This window comes from Ranitomeya imitator, chromosome 5 (assembly GCF_032444005.1).
Source record: "Ranitomeya imitator isolate aRanImi1 chromosome 5, aRanImi1.pri, whole genome shotgun sequence".
Lineage (NCBI taxonomy): Eukaryota > Metazoa > Chordata > Amphibia > Anura > Dendrobatidae > Ranitomeya > Ranitomeya imitator.
Window position 1 is genome coordinate 333,051,984 of NC_091286.1, and position 16,911 is coordinate 333,068,894.

At 45.1% G+C, this 16,911-nt stretch overlaps 1 protein-coding gene across 1 annotated transcript in view; it reads left to right on the top strand.

Moving 5' to 3' along the window:
• Nucleotides 1-8,632: 8,632 nt before the first annotated feature.
• Nucleotides 8,633-16,911, top strand: part of SRSF12 (serine and arginine rich splicing factor 12) — a 32,464-nt gene continuing 24,185 nt past the window's right edge. The window contains exon 1 of the mRNA XM_069726378.1: nucleotides 8,633-8,790. Within this exon, the coding sequence (XP_069582479.1) occupies nucleotides 8,726-8,790 (65 nt within the window). The 5' untranslated portion in view covers nucleotides 8,633-8,725. The remainder of the gene's footprint in view (nucleotides 8,791-16,911) is intronic.

Genomic DNA, 16,911 nt, shown 5'->3' on the forward strand with positions numbered 1-16,911 from the left:
ACATTTGCTTGGCGCTACCTCCCCCCCCCCCCCCTCTTTTTTCACCTGCAATCACTCATATTGGGGGCTTCAGGATTTGCATGAGTCACGGTATGCGTCGAGCCCTCATTATATTCAACATTGAGTGAATCATTGGTTACACTTTGGGCACGGCCCCATCATCTATTGATTTTTCTCTGAGCACCATACGATTTATCTGCCGATAACTACAAGTATTGTGTTAATATCATGGGTTATTGGTACATTTCATGTGTTGGTTCCATTATCATATGGGAGTTTTCCATCATATTTGGTAGTTTTGGGAGCATGTTCACTGAGGGAGTATCTTTGCATGGTTTTTAATTGTTTTTATACATGTTACCAATAAAGCTTGTGTCTTTTGCATTTAAATTCTGGTGGTGTGCATACATTCTAGTGGCTCCTTTTCCTGTGTTTTCTACGAGTTTGCTCATTAGCCACTAAGTTTGCACCCCCACTCTTTATTTATTATACTATTGTGGTGCACCAGCTATCTAAAATTGTCTACAGGCTTCTCTTAAACACCTGATGGTGTTTTTTTTCTCTTGCTCGGTGGCACACGGCTTATTTTAGCTTTAATATACATTAGTGGAGATATTTATTATCTGTCTTTTTTGACGGTTTGTGGTGGATATGGATTGGGATGCGAGGGAAGCCGCATGGAAGGCTTCGGCCTCTGCAGCATTTGTGGAAACCACTGGTAATTGTCCTGACTCTGATTTTGGACGGTTGTCCATGGACCTTATGTCAGCACAGAAACATGGCATTTAACTACTGTGGAACATCCGGTGCCTAGAGGAGTACTTGAAGTTGAATCTAGTACCAAGAGGTTTGAGGATACCCATCTTTCAAGCTTGGGAACCCTCTGCTGCCTTCCATATTACATGGGAGGAGGGACTACTTCGGTGTTCACAAATTTTGATTAACATGCTTATTGCACATGATAGGGAACTTTTGACCCAGGTGAAAACTGAGATTAAGGATTTAGAAAGCAGACTTCATAAATTTGATGAGGTCTCACTGGTTCTGCCTTTCAAGGCCAAATTGAAAGAGACACTTGATACGTATGACAAAGATATTATGGACAAAAAAGATCCAAATTTTTGAGGGACAAATTGGACTTTGAGCAACATACTGCCTATAAATGGAGACACCAGGGCAACCAACGTCGGGGAACAACTGATGGCCCTTCCTCAAGTGATTTTTTTATCATCCGCGGAAAGCGAATCAGAACCAGGACTCGGACCAGGCGAAGGCGCAGGAGGCACAGGTCTTTTCACTTGGACCACCAGAAACAGGGGATACAGACCTCCTTATTACAACAAACGGAAGAAACACCACAAGCAATGATACCATCCACCTCTAGTACTGGTGAGTATGTTTCCTATAATGAACATGACACATTACAGATTATTAATCTATCTCAACATCAATTAACACCTACAGAGATCTCTGTACTAAGTAGGGGTTTAACGTTCTCACCTGCACAACAGACTGACAAATTTACTCTAATTAAGGACCTTTTCTTGTTCTGTAGAAAAATTGTCCTACAGGTTTTACACAATCAGCCACAGGTGATAACGTCTTTGGACCAGACCGAGCACAGGGTTTTTCGGGACCTCATAGATCTTCTCCAGGAAGGTGATGACACAGCATGTTCACTGAGGGAGTATCTTTGCATGGTTTTTAATTGTTTTTATTCATGTTACCAATAAAGCTTGTGTCTTTTGCATTGAAATTCTGGTGGTGTGCATGCATTCTAGTGGCTCCTTTTCCTGTGTTTTCTACAAGAGAGGATAAGCATTTGCTTGACCTGTTAGTTTTGCCTGAGATTCCCAACAAATGTCTGGCTAGTTGAAATCTCCCATGACCACTATGTCAGATTTTTTGGAGAACTTGGCCATTTGATGTATAAAGAGTTCCATATCTTCAGCTTGTTTTGTTCTCCTGGAAATAAGCAGTCGCCAATGATTTCTCATAGAGAACACAGAAGTACTTAGCCGAACGAGGGTTAAAGTGTGATTGAGAGTCAGAAAAGATGGCTGAAAGCCAACTAATGTATGTGGCTGGTTTTAATCAAAGATTTAGGAAATTGCACTAATAAAAATCCCACACACAATAAATAGTCCTAAGTCCCCTGTGCAGTTTATGACTAAAACCAATCCTCATGATTGTCGGCCTATCTTAAAGGGAACCTGTCACCAGGTCTCTCAGGCGCGGTCCGGTCAGATGTCCATCTGTGGGCTTGATACAGCTCCTCCTCTCTTCTTATGATCACAGTCCTTCCCTGCTTCATGTGGATGACGTGTCCTTTGTTACCCACACAGTGTTCCCCAATCGTGCTGCTGTTGAAGTGTACCTCTCTGCTCTGCCAAGCTGCCAAGGGCAGAGCACAGTACAGTAATATGCATGTACTGGGAAGGCCAAAGGATGCATATGAACCGAAAGTAAAGCAGGCGCATGCACACTATAGTACTTTGCTCTGCCCTCAGCAGAGATGCGTGCCTGCGCAGGAACGCGATTGGGGGCCACTGTGTGAATAATGTAGGATGCGTCATCCAGATGAAGTAGGAAAGGAGGATGGCATTTGCAACCAGAGAGGAGGAACCCGGATCAAGACCAGAGTCACCCATCAGACCAGACCGCACTGTCTGTGAGTATAATAAAAAGTACTGGCTTTTATCCTAAGTCATATTGCACGACTCGTTAAAGGGTTGATTTTGACTTGTAGGATCGCTACTTCCAACAGGTTGCGCTATAGAGTTTAAGTCCTCTTTTTCTCGGAAGAGGCAATTTGCAGTATAATAAAAAGTCTTTTGTAGAATCTGCAGAATGGATTTAGGTCTTTTTTTTTTTTTACAGTATTCTAGTATGCTCTAAAAGAGGCCTGTCACAATTCAACTGACAAGTTAGACATGTTAGGTGTCTATGAACTCATAATGACCTGGAGAATCATAATGGCAGGTCAGTTTTAGCATTTAGTGAACCTAGTAAAAACGCCAAACAAAAAACAAGTGTCGGATTGTAGTTTTTATGCAATTTCACCGCTCTTGGATGTTTTTTCCCATTTTCTAGTACATGACATGGTAAAACCAATGGTGTTGTTCAAAAATACAACTTGCCCTGCAAAAAATAAGCCCTCACATGGCTATATTGATGGAAAAATAAAAAAGTTATGGCTCTGGGAAGAAGGGGAGCGAAAAACAAAAACGCAAAACCGAAAAAAGCTCCGGGGGTTAACAGATGAGTATGTAATTTACAATATTCCCTGCTTTGCGCACAGTATAAATATATACGCCGGACCGGTATGGGTATATTGTTTTTTTTTTTTTTTACAGGAGATGGAGGGTGTTGCTTGGATTAGCAGACTATTAAAAATGGGAAACTTTGTTGTGTATGATTTCATTAACGGGAACCTGTCACCCCCAAAATGGAAGTTGAGCTAAGCCCACCAGCATCAGAGGCTTATCTACAGCATTCTGTAATGTTCCCGATGTATCCTGAAAGATGAGAAGGGTTAGATTATACTCACCCAGGGGCGGTCCTGCTGCGGTTCTGGTCCAATGGGCGTCACGGTCTGGTCCGGGGCCTCCTATCTTCTTATGATGACGTCCTCTTCTTGTCTTCACGCTGCGGCTCCGGCGCAGGCGTACTTTGTCTGCCCTGTTGAGGGCAGAGCCAAGTACTGCAGTGCGCAGGCGCCGGGAAAGGTCTGAGAGGCCCGGAAGCTGCGCACTGCAGTACTGTGCTCTGCCCTCTACCGGGCAAATCAGTACGCCTGCGCCGGAGCGGCTGCATGAAGACCAGAAGAGGATGTCATCCTATGAAGATAGGAGGCGCTGGACCGGACCGCGACACCCATCGGACCGGACCACAGCAGGACCGCCCCTGGGTGAGTATAATATAACCTCTTTTTCTCACCTTTCAGGTTACATCGGGGGCTTATCTACAGCATTACAGAATGCTGTAGATAAGCCCCTGATGCCGGTGGGCTTAGCTCACCTTCCATTTTGGGGGTGACAGGTTCCCTTTAAAATACTTTATTCTTACTGTGTGGTGTGTTTAACCCCTTTCTGACATCAGACGTACTATCCCGTCGAGGTGGGGTGGGCCCCTATGACCACCGACGGGATAGTACGTCATATGCGATCGACAGCGCTCACGGGGGGAGCGCCGCCGATCGCGGCCGGGTGTCAGCTGCTTATCGCAGCTGACATCCGGCACTATGTGCCAGGAGTGGTCACGGACCGCCCCCGGCACATTAACCCCCGGCACACCGCGATTAAAGATGATCGCGATGTGCCGGCGGTATAGGGAAGCTTCCCGCAGGGAGGGGGCTCCCTGCGGGCTTCCCTGAGCCCCCCGCAGCAACGCGATGTGATCGCGTTGCTGCGAGTGTCTTACCTCCCTCCCTGCCTGCTCCAGCCCCGGATCCAAGATGGCCGCGGATCCGGGTCCTGCAGGGAGGGAGGTGGCTTCACAGAGCCTGCTCAGAGCAGGCACTGTGAAGCCTGCAGCGCTGCAAGTCAGATCAGTGATCTGACAGAGTGCTATGCAAACTGTCAGATCATTGATCTGTGATGTCCCCCCCGGGACAAAATAAAAAAGTAAAAAAAAAAATTTCCAAATGTGTAAAAAAAAAAAAATATATTCCTAAATAATGAAAAAAAATATATATTATTCCCATAAATACATTTCTTCATCTAAATAAAAAACAAAAAAACAATAAAAGTACACATATTTAGTATCACCGCGTCCGTAACGACCCGACCTATAAAACTGGCCCACTAGTTAACCCCTTCAGTAAACACCGTAAGAAAAAAAAAAAAAAAACAAGGCAAAAAACAACGCTTTATTATCATACTGCCGAACTAAAAGTGGAATAACACGTGATCAAAAAGACAGATATAAAGAACCATGGTACCGCTGAAAGCGTCATCTTGTCCCGCAAAAAACGAGCTGCCATACAGCATCATCAGCAAAAAAATAAAAAAGTTATAGTCCTGAGAATAAAGCGATGCAAAAATAATTATTTTTTCTGTAAAATAGTTTTTATTGTATAAAAGCGCCAAAACATTAAAAAATTATATAAATGAGGTGTCGCTGTAATAGTACTGACCCGAAGAATAAAACTGGTTTATCAATTTTACCAAATGCGGAAGGGTATAAACGCCTCCTCCAAAAGAAATTCATGAATAGCTGGTTTTTGGTCATTCTTCCTCACAAAAATCGGAATAAAAAGCGATCAAAAAATGTCACGTGCCCGAAAATATTACCAATAAAAACGTCAACTCGTCCCGCAAAAAACAAGACCTCACATGACTCTGTGGACCAAAATATGGAAAAATTATAGCTCTCAAAATGTGGTAACGCAAAAAATATTTTTTGCAATAAAAAGCGTCTTTCAGTGTGTGACGGCTCCCAATCATAAAAATCCGCTAAAAAACTCGCTATAAAAGTAAATCAAAGCCCCCTTCATCACCCCCTTAGTTAGGGAAAAATTTAAAAAATGTATTTATTTCCATTTTCCCATTAGGGCTAGGGTTAGGACTAGGGTTAGGGCTAGGGTTAGGGTTGGGGCTACAGTTAGGGTTGGGGCTAGGGTTAAGGCTACAGTTTGGGTTGGGGCTAAAGTTAGGGTTAGGGTTTAGATTACATTTACAGTTGGGAATAGGGTTGGGATTAGGGTTAGGGGTGTGTCAGGGTTAGAGGTGTGGTTAGGGTTACCGTTGTAATAAGGGTTAGGGGTGTGTTTGGATTAGGGTTTCAGTTATAATTGGGGGGTTTCCACTGTTTAGGCACATCAGGGGCTCTCCAAACACGACATGGCTTCCGATCTCAATTCCAGCCAATTCTGCGTTGAAAAAGTAAAACAGTGCTCCTTCCCTTCCGAGCTCTCCCGTGTGCCCAAACAGGGGTTTACCCCAACATATGGGGTATCAGCGTACTCGGGACAAATAGGACAACAACTTTTGGGGTCCAATTTTTCCTGTTACCCTTGGGAAAATACAAAACTGGGGGCTAAAAAATAATTTTTGTGGGGAAAAAAAAGATTTTTTTATTTTCACGGCTCTGCGTTATGAACTGTAGTGAAACACTTGGGGGTTCAAAGTTCTCACAACACATCTAGATGAGTTCCCTGGGGGGTCTAATTTCCAATATGGGGTCACTTGTGGGGGGTTTCTACTGTTTGGGTACATTAGGGGCTCTGCAAACGCGATGTGACGCCTGCAGACCATTCTATCTAAGTCTGCATTCCAAATGGCGCTCCTTCCCTTCCGAGCCCTCCCATGCGCCCAAACAGTGGTCCCCCCCCCACTTATGGGGTATCAGCGCACTCAGGACAAATTGGGCAACACATTTTGCGGTCCAATTTCTCCTGTTACCCTTGGGAAAATACAAAACTGGGGGCTAAAAAAATAATTTTTGTGGGAAAAAATTTTTGTTTTATTTTTACGGCTCTGCATTATAAACTTCTGTGAAGCCCTTGGTGGGTCAAAGCGCTCACCACACATGTAGATAAGTTCCTTAGGGGGTCTACTTTCCAAAATGGTGTCAATTGTGGGGGGTTTCAATGTTTAGGCACATCAGGGGCTCTCCAAACGCAACATGGTGTCCCATCTCAATTCCAGTCAATTTTGCATTGAAAAGTGAAACGGCGCTCCTTCGCTTCCGAGCTCTGTCATGCGCCCAAACAGTGGTTTACCCCCACATATGGGGTATTGGTGTACTCAGGACAAATTGTACAACAACTTTTGGGGTCCATTTTCTCCTGTTACCCTTGGTAAAATAAAACAAATTGGAGCTGAATTAAATTTTTTGTGAAAAAAAGTTAAATGTTCATTTTTATTTAAACATTCCAAAAATTCCTGTGAAGCACCAGAAGGGTTAATAAACTTCTTGAATATGGTTTTGAGCACCTTGAGGGGTGCAGTTTTTAGAATGGTGTCACACTTGGGTATTTTCTATCATATAGACCCCTCAAAATGACTTCAAATGAGATGTGGTCCCTAAAAAAAATGGTGTTGTAAAAATGAGAAATTGCTGGTCAACTTTTAACCCTTATAACTCCCTAACAAAAAAAAATTTTGGTTCCAAAATTGTGCTGATGTAAAGTAGACATGTGGGAAATGTTATTTATTAAGTATTTTGTGTGATATATCTCTGTGATTTAATTGCATAAAAATTCAAAGTTGGAAAATTGCAAAATTTTCATAATTTTCGCCAAATTTCCGTTTTTTTCACAAATAAACGCAGGTAATATCAAAGAAATGTTACCACTGTCATGATGTACAATATGCCACGAGAAAACAATGTCAGAATCACTGGGATCCGTTGAAGCGTTCCAGAGTTATAACCTCATAAAGGGACAGTGGTCAGAATTGGAAAAATTGGCCCGGTCACTAACGTGCAAACCACCCTGGGGGGTAAAGGGGTGAATTAACCCTTAGCTCACTCTTATTGACACCTCTCCATTACTAAGCCGACTTGATGTCACCTTACAATAGGAAGGTGAAATTAACCCCTCATTTCCCCACTTGCCCCCACTACAGGGCAAGTGGGAAGAACAGAAAGCTGGGAGTTTTGCTGGGTTGGTTTAAAAACATTGGTTGACACCACGTTGGGTTTGGGACAATGGAGGACAGCGGCGTTCAGCACCAGCCGCCAGGGAACAATAGCTTACAGTAACGCTACTTCCTCGACGGCCGTCCGTGCACATGGAGGACACCCTGCACTTTTCTCCGTGTGCGGCACATTTTGCGGCCCGGGTGAAAACTGACATGTCTGCGTGTTTTGCACTTGGACACACGGTCCGTGAAAAGACGCTGACATCTGCATAGATCCATATTCATTTGAATGGGTCTATGTGTGTCAATGTCTCCGATACGTGAGAAAACTGTCACCACACGTACTGGAGATACTGATGCGTGAAAGGGGCCTCATGGTAGAGGAGCACAGCAGACGGCGGCAGGCCCACACCTGCTCAGTGGCCAGCCTTTGTGCTTCTAGCACATCTGCAGCAGGTGTCATTTATTAAAGGGGTTGTGCCCTTCAGGAATACCTCCCTGGCTCTAAAAATATTTAGGATTGACAGTCCTCAGTGGTTGACACCTTTTAACGGCTAACTGAAAAGATGGTAACAAATTGCAAGCTTTCGAGACTACTCAGGTCTCTTCATCAAACCACTTCCCTGGCTGTAGTGGGGGCCTTCCCACAGTAGGTGGTGTGCAGCATGTCATGTAGTGGCGCTGCAGCTAATCACAGAGCTCAGCGACTCTCCCTCTAAAGGCGGAGCAAGCTGCTGAGCTCTGTGATCGGCTGCAGCGCTGGCATAGTGAGGACTAGCAGCCAGGGGCGGGGGAGTAACAGCTTATTATTTGTATACCTATGGCAGCTTATAGCCAGCAGTGACCATAAAACAAGCGCCATTGTGCTTCTTATTGGGAGGAGGAAGCCGGGCTGCTAGAATCCAGCGCCCACGTAACCACTCTGCGCTGCCCCCTGGTGGCCGGCGACTGAGTCCATTACGACATGCGCAGAGAAGTAAGCTTCCCTGAAGAAAAATGTCTGCTGCGCAGTTTCCGGCTCCGCCCTGGGAGGACGCTTTCCTGCCTTCTCTCGGGAGAACAGAGGCTCGCCGCCATATTGGACGTGACCACGTACAGCGCTCTGTGTTCGGTCCCCGGTATCGGATTCTCGGTCCAGCATGTCCCGCTACACCAGGCCGCCCAACACCTCGCTCTTCGTCAGAAATGTGGCCGATGCTACCAGGTATACACAGGCGGTGCGAACCCTCCGCCATCAGTGGGGCCTTGTGTGTGGCCGCAGCTGGGGGAGGGGATTGCGCTGTGGCGGGAGAAGTGTAGCGCTGGCTCTGTACACACAGGGTGAGGCCAGCAGAGGACGGCTCGGGGGGAGCGCGCCTTCCGCCATGACTGTACGTCATGTGTCGGCTGTCGGGGCTCATTCTGAGCTCTGGTGATGTGAGCCCTATGCCTGCTGTGGAGGGCGGTGGGAGCCCACTCTGCGCCCTGGGGTCACACATCCTGGACATTCTCTAGCCCGGGGGCCATTGGGGTTCCTGTTATGCATCTTTTCCAATAACAGAAACCTCCCCAGTCTGGGACTGTCCACGCCGACATAAGACTGTCTGCCTTAGGCCACGGTCACTATTTTACCTCAGTCTGTGTAAGCCAAAGCCAGGAGTGGGACACTCAGAATAAAAGTATAATGGACACATCCCCGGCTCGGCATTTCTCACCCACTCCTGGTTTTGGCTTACAAATCCTGCGGTAAAACAAACCATGCCAAATACTGACCGTGTGAATGTAGCCATAGACCTGTGCTTGGTACCCTTCAATATACAGTCCTGGAATGAAGGGCAGCACCTGGGGGTGTACTTAGTTTCAGCTGCTGAGTAAAATAAACACACAATTAGGGATATGGAGTTTGTTTTAGACTTTACAACTAGTGATGAGGGAATGTGTTTGGATAAGGTGTTATCTCAGCATGCTCGGGTGCTAACAGTATCTCTGGCGTGCTTGAATAATATGTTCGAGTCCCCATGACTGCATGTGTGGCAGCAGGTTTGTTAGGCAATCACTGCATGGGTTGCTGCTGATTGAAAGCGAAGCATGCCGGCATGGGGACTCGAAAATATTTGCACACACCGAAGACACTCACTCCTCACTATATACGACCCTTTAAAGGGACCCAGACCTCTGACCCATGCAGGGACTGCATGTATCGGGCACAGCCTGATTTCAGTCAAGTATGCATGTTTTTCTTGTAAAATTGTCAATAAGTTTGTGTCACATAACCCTCTTCCCATTGGAAAAAATAAATTTGGATCCAAAATGGCTGACTTTAAAATGGCCGCCATGGTCATCACCCATCTTGAAAAGTTTTCCCCCTCCCATATACTAATGTGCCACAAACAGGAAATTGATCTCACCAACCATTCCGATTTTATTTAGATGTATCCATATACATTGCCCACCCTGTATATAGATAACTTTTGGGTGTGGATTTTTTTTTGTGTGAACCTTTCACATTAAAAATGCAGGATGGTCTACACACACAGCTTCCTCTTAGCATTGTATGGCTCTATCATGGATACAGACTGACTGTATGGGCGAGAGCAGTTTTATTTCTCTTCCCCCCCTGGTGGCTACGGTCTACCAGTAACATGAGCCCCATTTATATTTAGAACTCATCCTGAGCTTTCAGCTATCAATGGATCCTGCATGTCTGAGAACGGAACAGGAGTACACTTTAGCCCCTTTCATACAGATGATTTAAGCTAAAGAATTACCTCCCACACAATGGACAGGCTACAGAATGTATTGTTTAAAATATATTTTATTTATATCAAAAGTTAAAATTATTGTTAATACACAAAATTGTTGTAATGATGCCTCCTATCTAAAACAGATCAGGTGTGGTTGCAAAGACATTGAGTGACATATATTATCCGACTTTCTGACATTAGACGTACTATCCCGTCGAGGTGGGGTGGGCCCCTATGACCACCGACGGGATAGTACGTCATATGCGAACGGCAGCGCTCACGGGGGGGAGCGCCGCCGATCGCGGCCGGGTGTCAGCTGCCTATCGCAGCTGACATCCGGCACTATGTGCCAGGAGTGGTCACGGACCGCCCCCGGCACATTAACCCCCGGCACACCGCGATCAAAGATGATCGCAATGTGCCGGCGGTACAGGGAAGCATCGCGCAGGGAAGGGGCTCCCTGCGGGCTTCCCTGAGCCCCCCGCAGCAACGCGATGTGATCGCGTTGCTGCGAGGGTCTCTTACCTCCCTCCCTGCCTGCTCCAGGCCCCGATCCAAGATGGCAGCGGATCCGGGTCCTGCAGGGAGGGAGGTGGCTTCACAGAGCCTGCTCAGAGCAGGCACTGTGAAGCCTGCAGTGCTCTGAGACAGATCGGTGATCTGACAGAGTGCTGTGCAAACTGTCAGATCACCGATCTGTGATGTCCTCCCCCAAACCCCCCCCAGGCCAACCCCCTTAACCCCCCCCCCCCCAAATGTGTAAAAAAAAAAAAAAAAAAATTCCTGAATAATGAAAAAAAAAAAAATATTATTCCCATAAATACCTTTCTTCGTCTATGTAAAAAAAAAAAAAACAATAAAAGTACACATATTTAGTATTGCCGCGTCCGTAACGACCCGACCTATAAAACTGGCCCACTAGTTAACCCCTTCAGTAAACACCGTAACGAAAAAAGGAAAAAAACGAGGCAAAAAACAACGCTTTATTATCATACCGCCGAACAAAAAGTGGAATAACACGCGATCAAAAAGACAGATATAAATAACCATGGTACCGCTGAAAACGACATCTTGTCCCGCAAAAAACGAGCCGCCATACAGCATCATCAGCAAAAAAATAAAAAAGTTATAGTCCTGAGAATAAAACGATGCAAAAATAATTATTTTTTTCTGTAAAATAGTTATCGTATAAAAGCGCCAAAACATAAAAAAAGATATAAATGAGGTGTCGCTGTAATCGTACTGACCCGAAGAATAAAATGGCTTTATCAATTTTACCAAACGCGGAACGGTATAAACGCCTCCCCCAAAAGAAATTCATGAATAGCTCGTTTTTGGTCATTCTGCCTCACAAAAATCGGAATAAAAAGCGATCAAAAATTGTCACGTGCCCGAAAATGGTACCAATAAAAACGTCAACTCGTCCCGCAAAAAACAAGACCTCACATGACTTTGTGGACCAAAATATGGAAAAATTATAGCTCTCAAAATGTGGTAACGCAAAAAATATTTTTTGCAATAAAAAGCGTCTTTTAGTGTGTGACGGCTGCCAATCATAAAAATCCGCTAAAAAAACTCGCTATAAAAGTAAATCAAACCCCCCTTCATCACCCCCTTAGTTAGGGAAAAATTAAAAAAATGTATTTCCATTTTCCCATTAGGGTTAGGGCTAGGGTTAGGGTTGGGGCTACAGTTAGGGTTAGGGCTAGGGTTAGGGTTGGGGCTACAGTTAGGATTGGGGCTAAAGTTACTGTTAGGGTTTAGATTACATTTACAGTTGGGAATAGGGTTGGGATTAGGGTTAGGGGTGTGTTTGGATTAGGGTGTCAGTTATAATTGGGGGTTTCCACTGTTTAGACACATCAGGGGCTCTCCAAACGCGACATGGCGTCCGATCTCAATTCCAGCCAATTCTGCGTTGAAAAAGTAAAACAGTGCTCCTTCCCTTCCGAGCACTCCCGTGTGCCCAAACAGGGGTTTACCCCAACACATGGGGTATCAACATACTCAGGACAAACGGGACAACAACTTTTGGGGTCCAATTTCTCCTGTTACTCTTGGGAAAATACAAAACTGGGGGCTAAAAAATAATTTTTGTGGGGAAAAAAAAAAAGATTTTTTATTTTCACGGCTCTTCGTTATAAACTGTAGTGAAACACTGGGGGGGTTCAAAGTTCTCACAACACATCTAGATGAGTTCCCTGGGGGGTCTAGTTTCCAATATAGGGTCACTTATGAGGGGTTTCTACTGTTTAGGTACATCAGGGGCTCTGCAAATGCAACGTGACGCCTGCAGACCAATCCATCTAAGTCTGCATTCCAAATGGCACGCCTTCCCTTCCGAGCCCTCCCATGCGCCCAAACGGTGGTTCCCCCCACATATGGGGTATCAGCGTACTCCGGACAAATTGGACAACAACTTTTGGGGTCGAATTTCTCCTCTTACCCTCGGGAAAATACAAAACTAGGGGCTAAAAAATAATTTTTGGGGGGAAAGTTTTTTATTTTTTATTTTCACGGCTCTGCGTTACAAACTTCTGTGAAGCCCTTGGTGGGTCAAAGCGCTCACCACACATCTAGATAAGTTCCTTAGGGGGTCTACTTTCCAAAATGGTGTCACTTGTGGGGGGTTTCTACTGTTTAGGTACATTAGGGGCTCTGCAAACGCAATGTGACACCTGCAGACCATTCCATCTAAGTCTGCATTCCAAATGGCGCTCCTTCCCTTCCGAGCCCTCCCATGCGCCCAAACAGTGGTTCCCCCCACATATTGTGTATAATCGCACTCGGGACAAATTGGGCAACAAATTTTGGGGTCCAATTTCTCCTGTTACCCTCGGGAAAATACAAAACTAAGGGCTAAAAAAATAATTTTTAGTGGGAAAAAATTTTTGTTTTATTTTTACGGCTCTGCATTATAAACTGTGAAGCCCTTGGTGGGTCAAAGCGCTCAAAACACATCTAGATAAGTTCCTTAGGGGGTCTACTTTCCAAAATGGTGTCACTTGTGGGGGGTTTCAATGTTTAGGCACATCAGTGGCTCTCCAAACACAACATGGTGTCCCATCTCAATTCCAGTCAATTTTGCATTGAAAAGTCAAATGGCGCTCCTTCCCTTCCGAGCTCTCCCATGTGCCCAAACAGTGGTTTACCCCCACATATGGGGTATCAGCGTACTCAGGAGAAATTGTACAACAACTTTTGGGGTCCAATTTCTCCTGTTACCCTTGGTAAAATAAAACAAATTGGAGCTGAAGTAAGTTTTTTGTGAAAAAAGTTAATGTTCATTTTTTTTTTAAACATTCCAAAAATTCCTGTGAAGCACCAGAAGGGTTAATAAACTTCTTGAATGTGGTTTTGAGCACCTTGAGGGGTGCAGTTTTTAGAATGGTGTCACACTTGAGTATTTTCTATCATATAGACCCATCAAAATGGCTTCAAATGAGATGTGGTCCCTAAAAAAAAAAAATGGTGTTGTAAAAATGAGAAATTGCTGGTCAACTTTTAACCATTATAACTCCCTAACAAAAAAAAAATTTTGGTTCCAAAATTGTGCTGATGTAAAGTAGACATGTGAGAAATGTTACTTATTAAGTATTTTGTGTGACATATCTCTGTGATTTAAGGGCATAAAAATTCAAAGTTGGAAAACTGCGAAATTTTCATTTTTGCCAAATTTCTGTTTTTTTCACAAATAAACGCAGGTACTACCAAAGAATTTTTACCACTATCATGAAGTACAATATGTCACGAGAAAACACTGTCAGAATCACTGGGATCCGTTGAAGCGTTCCAGAGTTATAACCTCATAAAGGGACAGTGGTCAGAATTGTAAAAATTGGCCCGGTCATTAACGTGCAAACCACCCTTGGGGGTAAAGGGGTTACATATAACAAATGGCAATTATGCCTTCAGTAATGTTCCTAATACCACCATTGAAGTACCGTATTTTTTGGACTATAAGACGCACCCCCCCTCCCCCCCCCCCCCCCCCCCCAAAAAAAAAAAAAAAAAAACATGAGGAAAATAGGGGGTGCGTCTTATAGTTGGAATGCAGGCTTACCGGCAGAGGTGTGGCGGCGGCAGAGGTGCGGGGATGATGAGGCACAGTGAGCGGTATGGCGTGAGCAGGGTCCCCTCCACAGGTGAGGTGACGCAGCGGCCCGGTATCCAAGGTAAGCAGCAGAGCCGGGTGAATCATGGCTTTATCGGTGGCCACCTTCCTGAGGCCATGTGTGCGCAGATGGAGTGCTCTGCTTCAGGAAAATGGCCGCGGGAGGCTGCGCGTGCGCAGATGGAGATCGCGGCGGCCATTTTCCTGAAGCCGAGATCTAAATCTGCGAACTCGGCTTCAGGAAAATGGCAACCGCGATCTCCATCTGCGTACGTGCGATCTCCATCTGCGCACGTGCGGCCTCCCGTGGCCATTTTCCTGAAGCCCCGGGAAGCAGAGCACTTCATCTGCACACACGCGCGGCCTCAGGAAGATGGCCACCGATAAAGCCATGATTCCCCCGGTGCTGCTGCTTAGCTTTGGAAGGGACCCTGCTCACGCCATACCGCTCACTGCGCCTCATCATGCCTGCACCTCTGCCACAGCACTGCTGCAACCCCCCCCCCCCTTGGACACCAGGCCGTGGCATCGCCCATCTAAACAGGAAGGGACCCTGCTCAGGTGCACGCCATATTGCCCACCGCACCTCTGCCGACACCATGCCTCCTGTGACCCTGCTCTGCCACCGCCAGCCCTCAGGTAAGATACTGTAAATTCGAACAATAAGATGGACCCCCATCTTATAAAAACTTTTTTCTGCAATTTTCACCCCAAATTTGGGGTGCGTCTTATGGTCCGGTGCATCTTATAGTCTGAAAAATACGGGTAATGGTTAATATCCAGGACAGAGTGACCCATTGAGGAACCCCAGTAAAATATTAAATGCATATAATCAGTACTGACTGTGTAAACATAACAGTGTAATTATCCACGCCCCCCGAAGAACTAATTGAAACGCGCGTTGGGGTTGAACTCGGGTCTCGTGTGGTCCCATTGAGGTAATCATGTCTGGATATTATGTTTACACAGTCAATACTGATTATATGCATTTAGCATTTTACTGAAGTTCCTCAATGGGTCACTCTGTCCTGGATATTAACCATTACTTCAGTGGTGGTATTTTTAGGAACATTGCTGAAGGCATAATTGCTTTTTGTTATATATAATATGTCACTTATTGTCTTTGCATCCACACCTGATCTGTTGTAGATAGGAGGCATCGTTACAACAATTTTGTGTATTAACAATAATTTTAACTTTTGATATAAATAAAATATATTTTATACAATACATTCTGTAGCCTGTCCATTGTGTGGTAGACATAGTTGCATGTGTTTTTGAATTTGATTTCATGGACTGAAATGTATACAAAGCTGAAGAATTAGTTGTAAGGCTATGTGCACACGTTCAGGATTTATTGCAGAAATTTCCTGAGAAAATACTGAGATTTTCTGCAAGAAATCTGTATGCGTTTTTGGTGCGGATTTTTCCGGACATTTCCCAATGCATTATATAGTGGGAAATACGCGAAAAATCCGCAAAACTAATAAACATGCTGCGTTTTTTACTGTGATGCGTTTTTTCGCGGAAAAAAATGCATCATGTGCACAAAAATTGCGGAATTCATTAAAAATGATGGGATGCATTATGTATGCTGTTTTTTGCGGTTTTATATCGTTTTTATCGGGAAAAAAGGCGAAAAATCATCAACGTGTGCACACAGCCTAAAGGTACCTTCACACATAACGATTTCATTAACGATATCGTTGCAACGTCACGCTTTTTGTGACGTAGCAACGATCCCGCTAACGATCTCGTTATGTGTGAAAGCGACCAACGATCAGGCCCCTGCTGGGAGATCGTTGGTCGCTGGGGAATGATCAGGACCTTTTTTTGGTCGCTGATCACCCCGCTGTCATCGCTGGATCGGCGTGTGTGACGCCGATCCAGCGATGTGTTCACTTGTAACCAGGGTAAATATCGGGTTACTAAGCGCAGGGCCGCGCTTAGTAACCCGATATTTACCCTGGTTACCATTGTAAAAGTGAAAAAAAAAAAAACAGTACATACTCACATTCCGATGTCTGTCACGTCCCCCGCCGTCAGCTTCCCTGCACTGACTGTCAGTGCGGGAAGCTGACGGCGGGGGACGTGACAGACATCGGAATGTGAGTATGTAGTGTTTTTTTTTTTTTTCTGTTACAATGGTAACCAGGGTAAATAACGGGTTACTAAGCGCGACCCTGCACTTAGTAACCCGATGTTTACCCTGGTTACCCGGGGACTTCGGCATCGTTGAAGACAGTTTCATCGATGCCGAAGTTGTTTCCCCGATCGTTGGTCGCTGGAGAGAGCTGTCTGTCTGACAGCTCCCCAGCGACCACACAACGACTTACCAGCGATCACGGCCAGTTCGTATCGCTGGTCGTGATCGTTGGTAAGTCGTTTAGTGTAACGGTACCTTTAGAGTCAAAGAATCTAGCCTGGGGGACAGATGAAATGTTATCTAGGTAATGACTAAAGGTACCTTCACACATAACGATTTCGT